This window comes from Carassius auratus, chromosome 23 (genome assembly GCF_003368295.1).
Source record: "Carassius auratus strain Wakin chromosome 23, ASM336829v1, whole genome shotgun sequence".
NCBI classification, from domain to species: domain Eukaryota; kingdom Metazoa; phylum Chordata; class Actinopteri; order Cypriniformes; family Cyprinidae; genus Carassius; species Carassius auratus.
In genome coordinates, this window is record NC_039265.1 from 3933104 (window position 1) to 3955722 (window position 22619).

The following is a 22619-nucleotide window of genomic DNA, read 5'->3' on the forward strand; positions in this document are numbered from 1 at the left end:
TCTGCTTCCTCTCACACCGCTTGTGGCGCCTCCGCTGTTGGCGAGATGCAGTAGTGGGGGTCGGTGATGGTGTAGGCCTCCGTAGCAGACCGAGATCCCGCAGCTGTTCGGAGTGCACGGAGTTTAACTGTCAAAATGCAGTTCTGCCGACATCGAGCAGAAACTCGCGACTGTAGGCATGCTTACAGAAAGGTAGAAGCGATGACGACATACAAAAACACTGTGTCCCACAAGAAAAAAAACACGAAAACACTGTTCTGTTGGGACAGAGAGAAGCTGCTGCGTGTGGACAAGCAGCCATCTTGGAAAGGAATATATTAGGGTGACCACCCGTCCCACGTAGCGCGTGCATCCCACAAATTGAGACTGTGTCACGCATAATCAATGCTGGCTCAAAAAAAAGTTGGTTCCTCATCTATATCTGGAGTCACCAAAAGGTTCGAGCCTCCGGTGCAAGTTGGGAGGTGCGAACAAAGTATTTATACTTGACGCAACTGTTTTAGACTGAAAACCAGACCATTCAACTGATTTAGACACGGGTGCCGGTGTGATGAGATGTACTAATATCCGTCTGCTCTGGCATGATTGATTTAGGCCTGTAATTGATTGATTATTGAGGTAATAGGAATGGCACAGTTCGCTGAAAAAAACAAAAAAAAACAACCGTTTATGTTGTTGCATGCGCATTCTGACTTTCCAGACATTAAAAAAACATGAGAGAAAAAAAAAACCCTGGACAAATTATTCACTCTTGTTCAACGCGAATGCTGTATATGAGCAGTACTTTATTCTAAAAGGTGCCATATGCAGAAATTGAGGTAAAAATATCCATAACATGACCTACACGCATCAAAAGAATGAGAAGAAATAAGGGCGATGATGTCATTAAAAAAATGTCAAGTTATAGTGCTGCAGAGATATCAACCTTAATTAGCATTAGCATTACTAGCCCCGGCCCGACAGGTGTTGTAATACCAGTTTCGGCCGTGGGAGGCGGTATGCGGGCAACATATCCAACAGCCAACCTGCAATACACAAATAACTCGCAGGGCTTGTGGGCGTGTACTTGAACCTGATGTCAATCGTGTGGAAAGTACAGCCCACTACTTTCAGTTCAGGGAAAAGAGCGGAAGGATAGCTGAAGCCCTTGGCAAGAGACCAACACCCGCTACAGGGAAACAACCGCGCTCGGAATCACAAATCAAATCCGATAAGAATACCAGAGTAAACATCGGCACTGCTTTTAATCGCTGGAGAAAACTGATGGACCTGAAAGAAATGAGGTTCGACTCCGAACTTGCAAGTTAGATGCTGTTAGTATTTCGCTAGAAGTTTGTTTTATATGTTTGTGTATTTGTTTTCGGGAAGTTATAACATAGAAATGTATCGAAGGCTGTTCGATAAACGTGCTAATGTTAGCGATGGCTAACCGTAGCTGCGTTTGATAATTAGCTAGCTATAACCTAACGTTACCCATTTTATTATATAGGGCTGTGCATGTCTTTACTCATGTACATCTCATCAGTAAAGACGCTCCTGTAATTAGGAGTATATCTCCAGCACGTGATCAGGATTGCCAGGTTTTCACAACAAATCCTGCACAGTTGCTTCTCAAAACTAGCCCAATCTCGCTTCCAGAAGGTTCCCCGATAAAAAATTTCTTCCAGGGGTTAAAATATAGGTTTTTTAGAAGGGTTGCCTTGGCATAATTCGCATTTTAGGGGCTAAATATCACGTTATTTGTATTGGGGTCGCTGTGACCAGCGGACATGAAAAACAACCACCACAGACTTGGCAACACTGGTTGGCATTTACTACACAGAGCCGTAATTCACTGACAATCTACACAACATCGATGTTAAAATCGCAGGCGATTATTTGTCGATTTTGAAAGCGATTTTGTGTTAGTTGTCGGTAGACTAAGGCTCTGTGCAGTAACTGCTGCTCCACCTGAACCAGTGTTGCCAAGTCTGCGGTTGTTTTTCATGTCCGCGGTTTGAAGCAATCCCATTCCCAATAACGTGATATTAAGCCCCTAAAATGCTAATTTTACCAGGGAAACCCTTCACAAAAATTTATATTTTAACCCCGGGAAGCAATTTTTATCGGGGAACCTCCCGGAAACGCAATTGGGCTAGTTTTAAGAAGCAACTGGGCAGGATTTGTTGTGAAAACCTGGCAACCCTGATCTGAATGCTCGTGCTGGAGATATACTTCTAATTACAGTAGCGTCTTTACTGATGAAAGGTGCATGAAAATCGCATTCGATTTTTTGCACAGCCCTATATATCATAACTAACCTGCTCTGTCTAGTCTGTTGGTCTGTCCGTCTCTTTGCTTAGTGGTTTTTCTGTGCGTGAAAAAATTGATGTGTGGCTTGAAAGCATGTGAAAAGAGTCAATTGCGTGTGTCTCATGGTGAATGCTTGAGAGTTGGCACATTAGTTCTCAAGCAGAATAAAGGACAGGTTGATTATTGCTGTTTAGCGTTTGTATTCATCTATGATGTGTCCCTGTTTGCCTACAGGGACATAAAAAAATAAATTAAAAGTGATACGTGGACCAAGGTGTCTGAGATTGTTCATTTTAAGTAAAGGATCCTAATATTTCGTCCACAACAATATTTAATGAGGTTATAACTCCTTGTGGTTAGTCTGCACGAGATAAACAAGCTTGTTTGCTTTGCGGCCGCTTTAAATACAAAATAAGCATTCGATCTACATCAGAGCGTCTGAGCGCTCACAAATCTTTCTACAGAGTAGTGAGCAGAGCGGCCAGAGCGATTTTTGACGCTCTAGACGCCGGCGGTATGAACGCACAGTTAGGCTTCAGCTATGGCTGTAGTGTTGTTGTGAAAGTAGGGGCGGAGCATTGAGACTATGCTGTTTCTCGTTTGTTACTCTAGAGTAGACCAATTCACTTTATTGAGGCATACTGCCCCCATCTGGTATGGAATGTGGAGTATGACTTTTTTTTTGCCAAACATTACAGATGGCACCTTTAAAGTGAATCAATTGTAATGAAAAATAAATAAAATTAAATAGCTAAAGTAAATCGTAAGTGGAAGTGCATTTGTCGATTCTGTCATAAACATACAGTACATCAGCAATTACACATGTTTAGCGGAATAGGGCATTATTAATATACCATGTAAGGTGGTATGTGCTAGAAATCGGTAAACCACTATCAGTGAGTCTGCCCATGGGGTGGGGGCACCGCCGTGCAAGGCAGTGTCCCACATTGTCCCTCAGAAACATACCCCTTGTCCCCCCCTGGGCTTATAAACTGGATAGATCTGAGGTGCAGGGTTCGTAAAATCACCTGCCCGACATCCCGGGGCTATTGTGTTTTCCAGTCAGGCTCCATAATGTATCACTGCTATCGTGAATAGTGATTCCTAACTTGATTCGTGTTGTTCACTCGCTTGAAGGGGTGAAACGGATCGTAGTTGATCGTTTGCACTTGTTTCTAAATCTTGCCGATTCAAACGATTTAAGCTTGAAGCTTGTTCAGAGCTTGCACGCGTACACAGAATTAATACATCTTTTGGGTATCGTAACTACTGAATTTACACATATTCTCGTAAACACAGCCGGATTTGTTTTACGTGAACGTATACAGTGGCCTGCTGTTCAGAGAAATTTGCTGTACCGGATAAATCTGTCTCTCTTACTCTGTAAATTAGATTACGAGAAAGGGGGCGTGTTCCACGATATGCAATGGAGTAGACCAAATTAAACAGGGAGGGAGGGCAAAACACTCACATGCAAACAAAACACACTCCTTGTCTGCCGCACCCTTGCGATCGACTCACTCATCCATTTGCGTAAAAACAGAGATGTGATATTATGATTTTCGTCATTTAAAAGGGAAAAAAGTTGCAGTGCTCCAGATGGCCAGTCCGCCCCTGCTGCCACTCTGAGAGGCTCTTTTTATACCCAATCATGTTGCCAGTTGACCTAATAAGTTGCAAATTGGTCCTCCAGCTGTTCCTTATATGTACATCTAACTTTTCCAGCCTCTTATTGCTACCTGTCCCAACTTTTTTGGAATTTGTAGCTCTCATGAAATCCAAAATGTCTCACTTTCAACATTTGATATGTTATCTATAATCTATTGTGAATAAAATATGTTTATGAGATTTGTAAAAAATTCCATTCATTTTTTTACTCACAAATAATAAATATTCCATTACTTTTTTACTCTATCAAAAGATAGTGTCCCAACGTTTTTGGAATCGGGTTTGTATATATATTACAAAAAATGTATATATAAAAAAGTAGGCACAGTAGACTTTGGCAGTATTCTAATATTGTAGCAGCTGAAGATGATGTTCAAGCACCTGTAAGGTTGTACATGCGCTAGAACTAATATTTGCAGCAAGCTTTCCATCATTTTGATTGGGACTTGAAATTTCACATCATTATTCTGTCCGCCTGCAAATGGAATTAGTTGATGAGATACAGATGTGACTGTGAATAATATTGTCTATTCAGAAGACGTATGAGTGGACATGAGACCCCCAGAGATGCATACTGAAGATCAGGGGTGTGTGTGTGTGTGTGTGTGTGTGTGGAGGAGTGCAGACCAGATGGTCACAGGCTTCTTCATTCTCGAATGAGACTGTGTTCTGTTTGCTCATATTGGTTTCTCCTCATGGCCTGGCTGATCTACACCTCTCTGGAGCTGCTCATCGCCGTGGCATGCTGCCTGGGGAACGTGCTGGTGGTTTGGGCAGTGTGTTTGAGGCGGACCTTCCGTCAGCCTACCTTCTGTTTCGTGGTGTCTCTGGCTGTGGCTGATTTCCTGGTGGGGGCGGTGGCAGTGCCCCTGGCTGTGCTGGTGGATGGGTGGGTGGAGATCCCGTTCCAGGCCTGTCTGGCGGTCAGCTGTGTGGTGCTGGTGTTGACCCAAGCGTCTGTGCTGTCTCTCCTGGCTATTGCTGTGGACCGATACCTACGGGTCTCAATACCTCTCAGGTAAAGAGCTTTTGGCAAAAAAATAAATAAAGATGTAAATAAAAAATAAAAAAATTCAGAAAACACTTTACCTTTTTTTTTTTTTTTAATAATTCGATGTGTTGATTGCCACTTCTTCTTACTTAGTTTTACAATTTCCATTTTTAACTTATTTAATTAAATAGGCTACAGATGTGACCATGAATATTATTATATATTTCAAAGACTTTTGAGTCATTTACTAGTAATCAATAACAAAATACACATGCAATTTTTGAGTGAAAATTGTTTCAGCTGATGATATATAACAGAAAGCCATAACATTAAGACTCAGAAAACCAAAAGATTATCCAGATCACAACTTGGATTTCAGTATGTGACCTTGGACCATAAAACAATTGAAATTGAAATGTATATATCATCCGAAAGCCGGATAAATAAGCTTTCCATTGATGTATGGTTTGTCAGGATAGGACACTATTAGGCCGAGATACAAATATTTGAAAATCTGGAATCTGAGGGTTCAAAATATTGAGAAAAATATTGAGAAAATTGCCTTTAAAGCTGTCCAAATGAAGTCCATAGCAATGCATATTACTAATCAGAAATGAAGTTTTGATGCATAAACGATAGGAAATTTACAAAATGTCTTCATGTAACATCATCTTTACTTAATATAATGATTTTTGACATAAAATAAAAATGTATTATTTTGACCCATACAATGTATTGTTGGCTATTGCTACAAATATAGTCATGCTATTAATGACTGGTTTTGTGCTCCAGGGTCACATATATTAAAGGGGGTCATATGAGTCTTTTTAATAGTACAGTTTTAATTTGTCAGTTTCTATGTCAGTGGTCTTTTGGAGTTCATGTCCTGTTTTTATTTTAGGCTCCTTATATTGTGTTCTCACACTTACTGCATTTATCTAAACAATATGCCACTTGTTGACTGTATTCCCTACTGACATGTGAAAGATGCCTTTCCCACATCCAGAGCTCAACGAGAAACACATTATTGTCATTAAAAATATAAATACAATTTATGGCCAATAACAGATATCAGAGAATATTCAAATGGTGTTAAATTATTGAAATATTAACTTTTTATCTTAGGGAAACGTGAAGTTAATATTTAGGTCGAAAGTTTCAGAATCAATACATTATATGAACAAAAATAATAATAATAATAAAATAAAATGGTGCTATGATCAATTTAGGATTGCTTTTGTGAAATGCAGTGTTTCTCTGTTTCTTAACACACTTAAGTACACGTTGTTGTTTTTTAAGTTATGTGTCTTTTTTCATGCTTTAATTGACTTCAATTCAGTTTGTATAGCACTTTTCACAATACACAAAACAGCTTTACAGAAGATGAAAGTTTCTACATACTACATTCTATTTTAAACTAGTACACTTATTTTAATGTTGACTAATGTACTTAAACAAACGTAAAGTATGATTCTAATGCAATGTGTTAGAGATATTATATTACAAGTTAAACTATTTTAAATCTGCTAAATTCAAGACAAATGTGGAATTATGAATATATTTAAATACATAACAATAGGAATGCATCAAAGTATATTTTAATTAATCATAAATGTGTATTTATAACAGTATATAAAAGACAATAGAATTAATTATGACATCTAAAGATGTACTTAAGTCCTAATTAAGTGGGTCAAACCAGCACTCTAACGTTCAGCTAACTGCATTTAAAATACATTTATGTGGCTGAAAACATTATATTCAGTTCACACTTAAGTATATTATGTTCATATTAAGTGCTCTTTTACTTCTTTTTCACAAAGGAAATGTTTAAGCTTAAGTGTGTGTCCAGCTGTAAATGTAATTAGCGGTTGACACTCTCTGTGACTGCAGGTATAAGGAGATCGCCTCTGAGCAGCGCTCCTGGACGGCAGTGGTCCTGTGTTGGTTGATATCTTGTCTGCTGGGTTTCACCCCTCTCTTTGGTTGGCATAATGGCGATTCCCAGTCCTCCCTGCTCCTTAACTCTTCTCATATCAACTGCACCTTCTTAGCAGTCATCTCTCTGCCCTATATGGTCTACTTCAACTACCTGGGCTGCATCCTACTCCCTTTAGCAGCCATGACTCTTCTTTATGCTCTGGTCTTCTACAGTCTGCGCAAACGCCTCCGGAGGGAAGACCAGACTAAACTACGGGCTTTTCTAATCAAGGAGAAGAGGCTGGCACGTTCTCTGGCTCTGGTTCTCCTGCTGTTTGCAGCATGTTGGATGCCTCTGCATCTCATGAACTGTGTATTGCTCTCAACGGGTCCTCAAGGCGTCCCCCAGACCGCTTTCTATGTAGGGATACTCCTCTCTCACGCCAACTCAGCGGTGAACCCTGTGGTCTACGCCCTCCGCATCACAAAGATCAGGCATGCTTACCTGGAGATCTGGAGACGCTATGTACTGTGCTGGAGAGGAAAACGAGACTTCTCAAGCTCCTCATGGAGATCCCAGCCTGGAGAACCGAATACTGGTCATCAAATGACATTTCCCTCCAACACTGGCACATAACTTGGGCAGATAGACTACAATCATGATTGCACTGTATGATACTATTCTGAGTAGATCTTTGAGTGAGAGTTTATTGGAGATTTGCTACAATATCACCGAAAAGCATCAGTCTTCAGAAGCTGTGAAGCTGCATGACCACTAGAGGGCGCCACAAGCATTTACTATAACTCTGGAAACTGCTAACAGAGAAAGAGCAGGCATGCTTCAGCCTAATAATATGAAATCATAATATGTGAAAAAAAAATAAGTATTTAATGCAGTCTTTAATTTAATGCAGTTGCTGATATTTATATGGCCAGAATTAAGGTAAAATTCAGATTGCCTTACATCTGCCAATAATATCGTTTTTAATGTGGAATGCAAAACATGCAATGCAATGATGATTGAGAGATGAACAATAAACATTCCTCAAAAGCCTGACGGATCATAATTGATACAGTTTAAGATGATAAGAACATGAAAAAACAAAACAAATAGTCGCTTCAGTCCAATAAGTATTAAACTTGAAATATGACTAACACCATAAACGGTAATCATTTGTTCACTTTCTAAAAATGGTTACAGATTTTACAGGAGAAATACATATGAAGCACAAAGATGAAGGCTGATGCTTGTCGTGCAGTGATACTACAAAAAGCCTTTTTAAACATCAGTAAGATGACGGAGGCAGGCGTATGGTATGTTGTGTTTAACACGTTTTTCAGCAGAGTTGGATCATGTTGATAATTTCGAGGTCTTGGAAGTTGTGTATCAAATGTGACACTGGATCACTGTGAGTCACTGGATCATTTTGTTGACGTGGTTCATGAGTTCAGATAAACGCTGTGACACGCAGGGCTTTAGACCAAAGTCCCACTTGACAAGTTTCTTTCACAGGTGAATATTTGTGCACGGTTACATTTGTTAGCAACCAACTTTGTAGAAATTGGATATGAGGACAGGTTATCAAATATAGTATACAGTGTGACTAACCTTATTAGAAGGTGTGGACTGAAGAGTTTTGCTTGAATTAACTTCAAAATACTGACATGCCATTGTGAAAAGTGACGTAGTGAAAAGTGACTGTTGCACAATATATAGTTATAATGAGTGGTATGTCTCTTTTTTCAGTTTGTTTCCAGACTATAGCTAGTCATACTTTGTTTTAGACATGCACTCAGCTATGCACTTTGAAAGGCTTACTGTACATATCAAAGTATACTCTCATAAGTTCATACTTTATTGGTAGATATCATTTTCACTCATAAAATCAGCACTTGAATGGTTCTACAGCTCTGATCCTTTAACTTCATGCCTACACAATACTATCTGTTTGTGCAATGTGTTTGATTTATATTTTAAAAAGGTTGCACATCAGAGGAATACAAACAGCAGAATATTTTTTTTTTTTTTACAAGATAACTCTTTTGTATAAACTGCTCAAAATCATCTTGAAAATGTAAATAAAATCACAAAGGCAAAATATTGTTGAATAAAACTATTTTATTCATAGAACAAAATCATTTTAGGCATAATGTGCAGTTCTTTATGTATGTTTGATTCTCTGAACAAGGCCACATGCATTGTCTGATTGAAGCTGAATTTCCTGTTATGATGTGTGAAAATCCTGTTTGATCACAAGCCAACAGAAAAGTCAAAATGTTGATTAAGCCATAAATCCGAGCTCCATAAATCTCTTTTAATCTGGTTTTTCTCCTCATATGTTATACTAGATCTGCATGTTAAGCTGGAAAGAGAGGCATGGATGTTGTTCAGGCTTGTTAGGTAAAGTGTTAGGCCTGTTTCACAAAACACACACACACACACAAAGCTGTAAGAGTCTCACTGTGCTTTCACACTCGCAACGCAATTACAAACTTGATCGACATTAAATTACTGTTCAAACATGAGGTTAGTTGGATTTTTTGTTTTTTATTAATACTTTTTGAATTTATAAGAAGTCTCTTAGGATGAATTTTTATTCTAAAGCAGTTAATATATATATATATATATATATATATATATATATATATATATATATATATATATATATATATATATATATATATAAATTTGAATCAGATGAATTGTCAGCATCATCACTCCAGTCTTCAGTGTCACGCAATCCTTCAGAAATCAGTGTAATATGCTCATTTGCTGCTCAAGAAACATTTCTGATTATTACCAATTCTTATTATCAATTATCAAAATAAAAATATTAATTTGAATATGAAATTTACTAGCAATTTCTGACAGAAAATAGTTTCTGCATGATTCAGGATTTAGTAGAAAAAGATACAGAACAGCATTTGTGTAATAGAAATCATTTGTAACACTATACAAGTCTTGTTGACGTTTAAATGCATCTTTGCTGAAATTCACTTAAAAAAAAAGTACTTAATGTAATTTACACAAGCTTTTACTGTACATATCTAAATATGTATTAATCTACACAGAACAGAACCGAAAAGCATTAAGTGCAGATAAACTTACAGTATCTTGATTCAGTCAGATTTACTGAATAGAACATGTTTATTTTGCTGCTTAATAAAAGTCTACAAATAGGTTTATATAGGGTATTTTCAACATATCTTGTGGTGACTACTGTGTAATTGTTTCTGCTTTTGCAGGCAGTGTGTATACATGGATGCTGAAATAAGCACACTGTTTACACACTGTGTTCACATACATAGTTAATGTGGCGTGAAGCTGGCTGTAAAGTTTAAGTAATATTTAAACTCCAGGGATTTTCCACTAGCTGGCAGATAGTTGGCACAACAAGGAAGGCAATAGACTGTATAGTTATCACCTGAACAGGGTTTGATCCCTCCCACCAAACTATACAACCTACTACCTCACCCTGTCAGGACACCAATCCCATCGCCTGACACGCTGGAGTATGAATGAAGCCAACATGACACGTCAGTCCAAACCCGTTTTATTTCTGTAACTTGAGCGAATATCCTTTGCGACTCATTGGATGAATACAGACACGTGTTTGTGGATGATTTGGCTGTCACCTTAGGAAAGACAGTAGATTGTATAGTTATCTCAGAGAGAGAGCGCAGGGCTCCACAACTATTCAATCTACTACCTCAGCCCCAAGGACAGCAGAGCAGATGTCCACCAGTCAGGAAGCAGACCGCTGGATTCCTGCGGAGAGAGAGACGCTGGTTAGCACAACTGTACAGTCAAACGTTGTTGTTGCTGGACTCCACAGAACAGTTTGAGCAATATGAAAATACATATAAAGATGTAGTTAAGTCCTATCAAAGTGAGGGGAAAAAGCGCATTAATTGCATTTAATTTAAATGGTTATAATTCATATTCATTTAATTGTACTGTAAATGACACATTTAGTGTCTGAAATCATTGCTTACTGGACACCATTACAGAAATTGAGGAGAACCGAATTCACACATCCACTAAAGCCACCATGACACTAGCTGGTTAAAGGTTATTTCAAGTGAAGTTAGTTATAAGAAAAGCTTTTTTTGTGATTGTGCATGGTTTAATGTTTTATTCTCTAAATCAAGGTGTGCAACTGTCGCCGCTGTATGTTAAGACACCAACGGTCTGACTTCAGTCAAACAGTCACACCATCAGAAGGGCTCTGTCATAGATCACAGAGCTGCTGATTTCTATGCAGTTGGAGAAAAATAACAGTAGATGAAAGCTTGGCATGTGTGTTCTCCAGACTCGAGTCAGCGGCGCTTATTTGAGTCGGAAAAAACGATCAAACGCGAAAAAAGGCTGGGGAACTGTGAGGAGTTGAACCAGGATGCAGGCTAAGAGGGAAGCGCTAATTTTGAAAGCCAAGGAAATTACTCACTCATTCTAGCGAGGCTGGCATTGGATCATGATGAAAAAAAAAAAAAAAAAGTCTTGATCCTTCGCCAGGAATTGGCGCCCGTTTTGCCAAAAAAAAAACAGAGCTCATTCCAACAAGACAACATTGCGTAAGCTTCGCTTTTGAGGTAAACAGACGTTGTAAAACATGGCTTCCCCAGCTGTCTCCTGTAGCCTTAACAAAGCTGATTCTGCTATTCCGTACAGCAAAATAGAGGGAAAACAAAATGGCGTCATTTCGGCCATTTTAGGGTGCGAGTGCTGTGCATTCCTTGCAACCTCTGCGAGGTGTGCCTGAAAAACCCATTCACTGTTCTCAGAGGCGGTTTGCACAAGCAAGGGTCTCCCTCTCGACGCACTGAAGGACGCCTGGCATCAGTACAACCACAAGAAAGCCAAGATTCATCCTCGAGTCAATAGCGTTCTTTCACACACAACAAAATGAACAGATATGCTGTGAAAGTCATCTGCTTCTGGACGCCCGTTAGCATGCTAGCATACGTGATGAACCTAAACATCCCTGAACATCAGCACTCTGAACATATTATCATCCTGCTAAACCATTTTCTTATTTTGTGAATGTTATAGCTTTACAACCCAAGTAGCCTCTCTGTACTCATTCTTGAACACCCAACATAAACTTCCAAAAGGAGATACGCAAAACATTTGCAAAACGGCAATAAAAGCAGTTATTGTGTGGTGTTGAGAGGTGGAGCATGTCTGCTTTGCATAAATAGATCTCTTCCAGACATTGTCTTTCAGCAATTTGTTAACATACAAAAGTCCTCTTAGCTAATTAGCATACACATGCTCTTTCTGGCCCATTTGGGGCCACATTGATTGAAAAGTTTTGGCACGAGACGCAGTCTGCGGGATCACAAAGGAGGAGACAGAAGGTGAGAGATGGCGTGACATGACTTTGCTGTGCTAGCTCGGATTTGCTAACTTTTCTGTAAAGGTCAGCTCAGAAGCTGTGCAACAAAACACGCTTAACTATCTCTTATCAGTGCGTGTGTGTAATTCATCAGGTTGTGCACTTTATACCAACTCCATTAGTTCTGACATGCAATTGTGATGCAATCAAAAAAAATGTAGTTATTTAACATGTTAGATGTACTGGCTATTCTAGAGCTGCTTCTTTATTCGAGGACGACATTTGATGCTTCACCCGTGAAAGAGGAAAATATGTTAATATGGTCTGACAGATGTGGCATTTGGATCATTTTTAGATTACATGGGGAACTAGTCTGCCCTTCTGTTCCCCTAAATGCAGTAATCGTGTTGATGGGGACTAACCAGTGCTTTTTGGTGCTTTGCCAGGTATTTAGGTCCATTTTAGTGCAGCTTAGATTTTTTCATATGTAAATGACTTCTTTAATCGTGTTTTAAAAATATGTAACACTAATGCTAATGCAAATTAGACACAAATGCCCTGATTTTTACCAGTATTATGGGTATTTAAGAGAGAATTTAGAGATTATCTGTTGCTTTCAGTGTAGACAGTGTGGGTGGAATTGAAAATGGAATCATAAGATACCATAAAATAGAACTGCAACAATATTTAAATAGTCTTTTGATGCCTGTATTACACTTTACTCATTGACTTCAGGAAATAGTTTGCATTAATGAGCCCACAAAAGTGAAGTATTACACTTATTTTTTCTACATGGCACTAAAGGACTAAGTGAATCCTCTAAGAGAATGTTGAGGGCTAAATGCTCACGACAAAAACAATGAATATGATTATCACCACACCCTAACAGTACAGTATTGTAAGGGGATTCACATTAAGTGATTGAAATGTGACTTTAAATGCTTGCAAAATTTTACACTTAAGTAGATGACATATGTAATAAATAAAAAAAACACATTTACTTAAATGATATACCAAAAATCTTGTCTTCGTTTAATGTTGACAAAGCCTTTTAAAAACTAGGCTATATTTAAAAATGGAATTCAAACTAGGTTATTAATTTGTTTTAGAATGATATAATGTTTCTGTATTCTTTAAATATAAAAAGGAAGCCTCTTAAACTGAATGCATGCAGGCTTGCAACACAAAGTCATAGCATTAACATAACTTAGCACTCGCAAATCTGCATGTAATACATTATAGCACTGCAGGCATTAGTTTCCTTATGTTAATAACTCAACATGTTTAAATCAGCTTTAGTTTATAGCCTAAACATGGGAGCCAGATTAATAACAAAATAAGTCAATAACTGTCACAGCATGTATTTTTGACAAAGACTTTGTACTGTATTATGTATTAAGCATCTTAATCTGAATTAAAAGAGGGAATGGTTGCCCTCTGCAGACTAAATGGTCTTTTTCAAAACCTAGTGAACAGCCTTTGCGATCTACTGCATAGTCAGTATTATAAGTGACTGATTTGGATAATTGTGGAAGACAAAAACTCGAGTCTGGTGTTAGCACGTGGCTATGCTAAGACTACGACATTTTAAAATACACACTACAATACTGAGTAAAATACTTTTTTAAATAAGATTTTATATGGATATTTATTGACATTGACAATCGTTAAACTTGAAATGCATTCTGGGATTGGCTCCTCATTGAAGGACTCTTGCCATGCAATACAATGTTAAGAATAGTGAAATATCTTACCTTTTGGAACAGCCTTCACATCAGAAGTGCGCCTATGATGACTTAAAACTCTCCCTACATAGGCAGCTCACTAAGTTTTGGAACAGAGCCTGTGTCTCTAACACGAAAAACACTGCAAAGGTTAAAATAATCTTTGCACCATGTGATATACATGACAAAGCCTGCTATTAAATGGACATTTAACCTTAAAAACATATTCATCATCTCAGAAACAGCTAAAGCCCTCAATAAATGGCTGCCATTTTTAATTGCCTGCATTTGTTTATGCATCACCTATGCAATACCACCTCTTGGCATATTCATATAACCAAGCACTTTATAGCCACAAAGGATCGTCTTATTTCCCTGTCTGAGGGTTTTACAAATCAAAAAAGAGGTAAACAAATTCAATCAGATCAACAAAAGGCCTTCTATCTTACCTAGTGATCAAAGGATACAGCCGTTAGCCCTTGTAACCATCCAATCGCAGAAGGTAAACATGCAAATCAATTAGCCCGCTGAACGCCTCCCACTGCACTATGGTTGCCAAGACCATATGTGATTACGATATTTGCTGAAATCGTACACCAAAAATGGCTATCGATAAGCTCGAATCATATCCACCGAAACTGGTTTACTTTTTGGCACAAGCTCAGCGATTGAGAAATTGGTACATATTCTTGTTTTCATTGTAATTTTCTCCTCTCCTTTCTGTCGCCGAGTGGTGCCAAGAAAGGGGCAGTGCCTGTATGCCAGGCTGAATTTCAATGAACGGAGACGAGGGTGGTGGGTAGAGCATTGAAGGGTGGGGGATGTGGGCAGAGGAAGAGTAAGAGGCCACAATTTATTTAAAAAAATGTAAGAATACGGAACTTGGGACAATGCCTTTGTGAAGTGATCATTTAACGTAGGAGGGGAGCTTCCCCGTTGAAAATCCCTTTGGCATCCATATAACCGAAAATCATGTCTCATGAACCAGGAAAATGTGAGATAAGGTATGAACAAACAATAGATGTTTTGTTTTTTACTATTAATAACTGTCGCTATCTCATCTGTAATCTTTTGTTTGTACAGCTGTAGATCAGCATTCTTACCATTGGCGGGTTCTAGCATATTACCACCACATCAACTGCTGCACAAGATTTATTAACATTAAACATATTTTTCATTCGTATGAATCATTGTACAGTTTCCCTGAACTTCATTTAACAACACTTTTCTTCCTGTTCCAGTAACAGTACCTGTGACATTACTCTTCAGTTATTCCCTCCACACCACTGCATAAAAGAGTTGAGCCACAGAAAGCTGTAACTCTTTTAAAATGGCATTAATCATTCTGCTTATGATCTCCTGTCATCAACCTACACCAGAGAGAAACGCCCTTAAAGCATAAATAGCGGCCCCCAAAAAACAGGAAGTTGGGCTTGGCTTGACCTTGGTTGACTCTGTCACGCGGTCTCTGGAGAGCCTGCTGTTACTCATCGAAACTCGACGATAAGGATTCTGCCTTGCCTTGTTTATACAAAGACCTTGCAGATTAGACTTAGATCCCTGCCCCCGTCTGGGGCCATGTAACTAATAGGCTCCGAGCATATGCTGCGTGTTTTCTCACCTGCAGTGGATTTTCTGCTCTCGTTCTAAACACTTCATCCAAATAAAACTTTCAGTTTGAAGTCCAAATACTTCAAAAACTGGTGTTCTATTCGGTCTTTTGCAGCAAGAAGTTGTAGATTTTATTTTGTGTGCAGTGAAATCTAAGTATTTTTAGGGTTAACCTCTGTTTTCAAACTTCCTGTTTGCTAATGTGGGGTCGGAGCCCAGAGTGCATCTGATTGTCAGCTACAGTAAATGTTGGAGGGAGCGGGACTGTATGGGAAAGAGGAAAAAAAAGAGAGGGAGAGAGAGAAAATATGACGCTACATGATAAGTTCATCTGAGGAGAACAGAGGGTGGAGGAAATGCTCTCCTTTCCTCCCTCCCTCGCTCCACTTTTTTCCTGTTCCTATCTCTCTGTCTCTGAACAAAATAAACGTATATGCAAAGATTTTGTGCCTCTTTGGAGGGTATCTCTGTTCATCTTTAACAAGCAGCAGATTAGCTGCCCTCTTTCCTTCTGCTGACGAGTAATAAAGCACAAAAAAGACATTACCCAAGAAAAATCCTTGCTCTATAGCCAAATCATCAAACTAGCCTAACAGCATCATTTTTCTCTGTCTTGCTTTCCCATAAATGATTGCATGTGGAGAGCCGATATGCTGTGAAATAAAGATGTGATTAAAATGACTGACTGTATTAAAAGTCCCTAAAAAAATCCCTTAAGTAATATACACTTAGTACAGTAGTACACAAACACGTGGCATGTCGACGCCATCTTGAGAGTGCCTCTTTTTTACAAAGATTTGAATCAAATTCATCGATGCAGTTTTAATTTCAGTGGTGAATTGGTGCTATTTCATCCCAGTTAGAACACCTCATAATAATAATAAAAGGATGTCGCCTTTTCTTTTATAAAGAATAAGATCTCATTGATTGCTCATCCCGTTTTAAAGGAATTTACTATGAATTCGACAAAAAGGAAAAACATATTGACATAATAGTTGGTTTGATGGATTTTCACCACCCTGTTACATTACGATCAATAAATACAATTTTGTCTTTCATCATTTTACTTTAAATAAACCTTAAATTAAAAACGCCTGTTTGATGCATTCTGTCGATAATATCTGATAAGGATTTTATTCAGTTACTTCTGCCTATCTGCGATACAAATGATATTAAGTAAAGAATTGTATTTAATTAGATCCTAATCTGTTCCATTTTATTATTATTTTTTCCCGAACTAGTTATATTCCGTGTCCTTTGGCATTCAGGTACTTACCAATACAAACGCAACAGAAACAAACAAGAAAAGCATTTGAATAAAAACAAGACAAGCCTACATTGCGAAAGATTACCTGATGAATATAAAAATAAGACTTTTGATCATATCTACCAATGTCAAACTATGCTTTCATACTGTATATGTAAGATGAACTAAGTCTAAGTTTTGTTAAATGTAATATTTCTGCCACAGCTGTTTCCTCTCCGGCACTTTCTTTTTACAGAAATATATAATACAAAACCGTAATCTATTCAACAGAAGACAATGTGTGGGATGTGCAATATATTTTTGACTTCAGGGGAATTTATAGGCCATCCTTTAAACACTAGCATCATATTCAAACACATCACTGTGTTAATTTCCCTCCAGAAACATTAAGGTAGCAGCCAAACACTATTTACATGTTGTTTAAATCATTCAAATTCCTAAACAAACGCAAACCCCAAAATCAATTGCTCAACACGACCCAAAACTAACGGAACATGCATGCTATCTGAAGAAACACATACCTCATTGTGAAAATAACTTTTGAAAATATCAACAATTTTTTAAATAGCTTCGAGCCTTTTTTAAAATAGGTTCTAGCGTTAAAACATTGCTCAAATGTACATCAACAATTATTTAATCCGAAAGTCGTTCAGTGTGGTAGAAATGGCGGAATCCGAGGCATTGATTCAGGAGTGAAGCAGACACGTTTACAAGAGGAAGACAACAGTGAACAAGAGACCCAGAGCAGCTGGGTGAAAGAATCGACGATGATTCTTTACGAGAATTTCTTAAAAAGTGACAAAATAATCTACGGGATATTACAAAGTACGAAAGCGAGAAAAAAATGGAATACCTGCAGACTAGAGGCTTCATCGTCAAAGAACACAAGGCAGGGTCATGGCGGCGAGAAGAGAAGACTCACGCACGTAATACGCCTATCTAGGGGAGAGAGACCTAGAAACGTGCTACCACCAAACATGCTCTTCCTCGGGGTTGTGGCTGAAGAAAGAGCACATACAGCGGCCTCCGTTTCACCCGCCTCACCACAAGCTCTTTCTCCCTGCCCACTTTGGCACAGGATGCGAAGTGAAAGACAGAAACTGAGAGAGGGAGAGAGGAGGTGGAGAAAGAAAGGGAGTTTGAGTAACATAAAACAAATCAGAGATCAAGTCGAGAGGGTTTGCAATGCAGAAAATCACAAAGTGCCCAGAAAGGTACAGTTATTGCTACCCCCAGTGACAAACTAGTACGCAAAATGTGACACACTTGTTTTTACGGGAATGCAAGAAGGTCAGCTTGTAACCTTATTTCCCAGTTACAGTATTTCCAAGTACACAGTCTAGAAAACAAGGGCTCTGAATTGATTATTCAATGAAAGCACTTGATCAGTTGAACGGGTCCCAGTAGAAGAGGTGAAGAACAGCAGAACAGGTTAATACTTACGCTATTTTTCATGCCCTTTAGCCATGCATGTGACCGACCCCTTAAGCAATTAGTCAATGCTTTCGGTGGTTTCTCGAGGAATATAAATAACCCTCCCAAAGCAAGCGCGAAAGGACGTAGCGTTGGTTTTGCTCACCCCTGAGAATGCAATGATTGCCTTTGTCAGCATTTGGCATCTGTCCCAGGTAGTTTGAGCCTTCGAGTTATAGTCCTCACTAATCATTACACACATCCAGAGGCTGTTCTGCCACCGCCTGCATTTTGGATTTCTTTATCGGCGAAACATGACATGAGCGGACTGTGGTACTTCCTCAAAGAGTCTTGAAAGACACATCACTCGGTTAATCTCATTTGCCTGGCTGATTCAGCTGGTTTTATGACTCACCATGTGTTTGATATCATCATCCGAGTTGCACTTTGCATGCAGTCATTTAGTTACAAGTAGCAAAAAACTATATAAATAGGCTATTGGAGTCATAACGCTAAAAGTTTGTCAGGTCCTCAAGTTCTTACCATGAAAGAGGAAGTGACTGCAACATCTCATTCGTTGTGGGGTCTTCTTCCTGTGCCAGAAAGCTCTGATGTAAAACAGGACTACACTTTATTGTATGAAGATAGCATCTTGTCAAAAGAGTCCACGTTTGTCCCGTTTGCTCGCTGGCAGTGTCCTGGGCAGCACAGCGTATGACGTCACAGCTCCTTTGTTATTAATGCATTTACATATTTCTCATTTACTGAACTTGCTGAACTCTTCACTTCCTAGCACATCCGTTCCCCGTTCAATCCTCCCAGAGAGAAAAAAAACCCATCTCTTTTAAACATTTTTTTTTTTTTCAAATGGCGCCTTGCCAAAGTTTGGGAGCGTAAAAGCGCAGAAGGAAATCCTTGATGCAGTGCCTTAGTTGTAGACGCTACAAAGATTTATTTTGCTCTTTTTTTTCCCCCTCTCCTACAAATTTGCTCCCCGTGTCTCTTCCTGCCGATGTGAGAGGAGGCTGTTAAAAGTTTCAGCTGCACCGGCAGAGGCTGTCTCATTTGGCAGCAGTTCAGAACAGCATTGCTTGCTTTCAAAAGCCAGTCTGCTTGCCAGCCGGGCGAGTTTGAAAAGGCCACGCTACACTCCGCCCATGTTTGGGAGAGCAAGAAATAGAGAGAAAGAGAGAGAGAGAGAGAGATGGGGCAAAGCTACACACCACGGCTCAGCCCTTCCCACTCTGCCTTACTTGGCAGAGCAGCTTTTTACAGGACAGGGAGAAATCTAGGTCAGGCCCTGTGTGCCTGTTGTGGGACAGATCAGAGCACCTTTTCATGTGTGTGAGGTGTACACCTCCCGCAACACTCAGCCTACCGTTTCCTGCACATGCCATCTAGTCAACTAAAAGCAGGATCCTGTCCGGGTCCGGTTACTCCCCTACAGTAAAGCGTACCTTTCAAAAGACCCTCTGCCCACCTGCGCCTAAGCGCTTTCAAAGAAGCGTCTGTGCTCTTGAGTTCTGTGCCCGGAAACACTCAGATGGGATGGGCTGTGATGCCTGTACGCTGATTGTTTTTCTGCATGTTTGTTTTGGGTCCTTGGCTCCAGAGTCATCTCACTTTCCAACCTGAACTGTTGACATTGGCTGGGTGCACTTCACAGGTGTTAGCATTGCATAAAAATTCAGAGCGCTGTTTAAAATGACTGATGGAGGGCAGCTGACTGTCACATTTATGTTTCGGCTCCACATGCAGAGCTTGTTTAAATCAAGTTCTTGTTGCACCTACCTAGTTCCCTTTTTTCCCAGAATGTTTATGTTACTTTCAGTGTGGCGGGTGCTTTTCGAGATAATGACTTGCATTTGTGCAATATTTATAAATGTTCAAAATTGGCTAAATATTAGGTTTTAAATTGTAACCTTTCTACCAACTGCATCTGCAGGGTGTTACAGCACATTCAGCACTGAAACACCGTAAGATGAATGTTTGGTGAGAACAATTGGTGTGACAAACATTTTAATTTGAATAAGAAGCTGTCAATGCATCTGGCACAAAAAAAAACAATGCACCTTATTTTATTACAGATAAATGTTCTAGTATCTTTTTAATCGCACTGCGAAGAACCCAGGTCAATAAGATTTACATTACTGTTACATAAAACTACAACATGTTGGCACTCAAGCAACAACTATTTTGATAAGCGGCGAATAGCCGAGGAAGAATCTGTTGTCTGTTTCTTTTCTGTGTCCTCTTGTATGTGGTATTGCTTGATAAACAATGGATGAACAGCTGCATGCAAATACTTTTTGACTTATTTGTTACAATCAGGTGTCAGAAACTGAAAGTTGTCTCGCGCTTTATTTACTGGAGTAAGGGGGGTATTTCTGCTTTTCTAAAAATGCCACCTACTGTCAGAGAGTGAATTTGCATTTTCGGTAACACTTCAGTTTAGGGACCAATTGCCATTCTTAACTTATTGCTTATTATCAATCTATCAATCACCTTTATTTATATAGTGCTTTAAACAAAATACATTGCATCAAAGCACTGAACAACATTCATTTGGAAAACAGTGTCTCAATAATGCAAAATGCATATTACTGGCTATTTATTAGTACTTATAAAACACATATTCTGAATCCCTTAGTCTGACCCACAAATAAACATTTACAACTACCTTACTAACTATTAATAAGAATCAAATTAAGAATTTATTGAAACAAACGTAGTCAAAAGTCAGTTAATAATGAGAACGTGTTCGCATTTTCATTCAGTCTGTAAGACATTTTTTTTACACCTTGCTCTGTACAGATAAATTGCATGCAAAGGCTAGATATTCATTACGTTTGCTGTTTGCAAAGTTTGCATTACTGATATAAAGTTGAGAGCATAACCATTCATCATATACAGTAGAGAAATGAGTCATCATGTGCTGTCCAAAAGCTAAAGTTTACGTACATAAACAAATGAGGATATTTAAGAAGTGCTGCTTCCTGTGTATTCTTAATGCATTTGCCTCTTTAGATGACTTTCTATTTTAGATTCATTCATAAATACTGAAGTTCGAACATGATCCTCTAAATGGAACATAGCTCTGCCTTAAAAACGTACTCCACAAATTCATTGCCCACTTCATCAAAGGCCCAGCCTCCTCCTGCTCCGGTCCACCTGACATATTTTTGAAATATGAAGCTGATAAGTATTCCTAAGTGCCACGCTGAAAGCTCTGTTGGAGTGCTTAAGAAAGTGAAGTGGTCTTCACTCTTTTCAGTGAGTGTGGTGGAAGTGTATTATCATTGGTGGAGAAAAACATACTCTAGCAGCTTGATGAATCTACAATAGCCTATGAACATGTGATCTGAAATGTAAATGGTGGCAGCCAGGTGCTCCCTTATGAAAAATAACCATGGTTTTAATACAAAAAAAAAAAAAAAAATATAATAATAATAAAAAAATACTATAGTCAATCCATAACCACAAATTATCCATGGTTTTGCCACACCAACCATAGTAAACAGCCATAGTATTTGTAGTAAAACTGTTTTTATTCAAATAGTAATCAGTAAGTCAAAAAACATGGTTAGGCCTACTACACTTTTACCATAATAAAACCATGGTTCATTTTCATAAGGGTTGTTCTGGTTGGAGGAAAGACAATAATAAATGCTAAAAGCTAACAATGAAGTGTAACTTACCACAAAATTAAATGGAGAAAATGTTTTACACATTTATTGTTGTTGATGCCAGTCTAATCAAACTTGGTTGTATTTTTTACAAAATACAAATTCCCCCATCCTGGAAAACTTGAACAAAACTATAGTAAAAGAATACAACCCAAATGACATAAAATAAAGGTTAATTGGCTAAACATCGGTCAATGAGTTTTGTGCACCATGAAATCACAGAAATTCAAAAGACAAAATATTAGCAGCATAATATTATATTTTTGCTATTTTATTTACTTAAATGATATTAGAGAGAATATTGTGTGGTGACCGTTTAACATTTGATCCTTCAGAGGGTGTTTGATTGACAAGCGTTCGGACCAATTATAATCCAGAATCTGCCATTTTTGTCCAACAAATAAACCAGACAGGAGTACAGGAGGACTTGAACCTAAAAGAAAAATTGTGTATTGACATATTTCCATGGTTGAAACAAGATACCTTCTGATGTTCATTCAAGTTTATTTCATGCAGCTAGTAAAGGGGAAGAGATGATCAGTTTATATGCTGCTTCAACTTACAAGGTGCTACAGCGATCTGTCATGACACAAAATGGTTTCACAAAAATGTTCTCAATCCCAGTTGCGTGATAAAAAGCCAAGCTACTTTTGTCTGCATTCAAACACACATAAAGCAAGGTAATCAGAACAACTTGAAAACATTGCA

At 38.6% G+C, this 22619-nt stretch overlaps 1 protein-coding gene and 2 long non-coding RNA genes across 3 annotated transcripts; 2 read left to right on the forward strand and 1 right to left on the reverse strand.

Moving 5' to 3' along the window:
• The first annotated feature begins 4423 nt into the window (after positions 1-4423).
• On the forward strand, positions 4424-7677 carry LOC113041023 (adenosine receptor A1). The gene is made up of 2 exons (XM_026199277.1): positions 4424-4978; positions 6845-7677. Exons 1-2 carry the CDS (start codon positions 4617-4619, stop codon positions 7506-7508), a joined length of 1026 nt encoding a protein of 341 aa, XP_026055062.1. The 5' UTR covers positions 4424-4616; the 3' UTR covers positions 7509-7677.
• Positions 7678-9878: 2201 nt separating this feature from the next.
• LOC113041024 (uncharacterized) lies at positions 9879-18760 on the reverse strand. The gene is made up of 2 exons (XR_003275334.1): positions 18256-18760; positions 9879-17912 (listed from the first exon to the last, which is right to left on the reverse strand). It is a non-coding gene; the product is annotated as an uncharacterized LOC113041024 (long non-coding RNA).
• LOC113041025 (uncharacterized) lies at positions 14803-16129 on the forward strand. The gene is made up of 2 exons (XR_003275335.1): positions 14803-14938; positions 15176-16129. It is a non-coding gene; the product is annotated as an uncharacterized LOC113041025 (long non-coding RNA).
• Positions 18761-22619: the final 3859 nt, after the last annotated feature.

Excerpts from the sequence above, each read along its gene's own strand:
- LOC113041023 (XM_026199277.1), top strand. The coding sequence starts at position 4,617 with ATGAGACTGTGTTCTGTTTGCTCATATTGGTTTCTCCTCATGGCCTGG. Across the intron at positions 4,979-6,844 it reads CGGGTCTCAATACCTCTCAG|GTATAAGGAGATCGCCTCTG; the intron begins GTAAAGAGCTTT and ends CTGTGACTGCAG.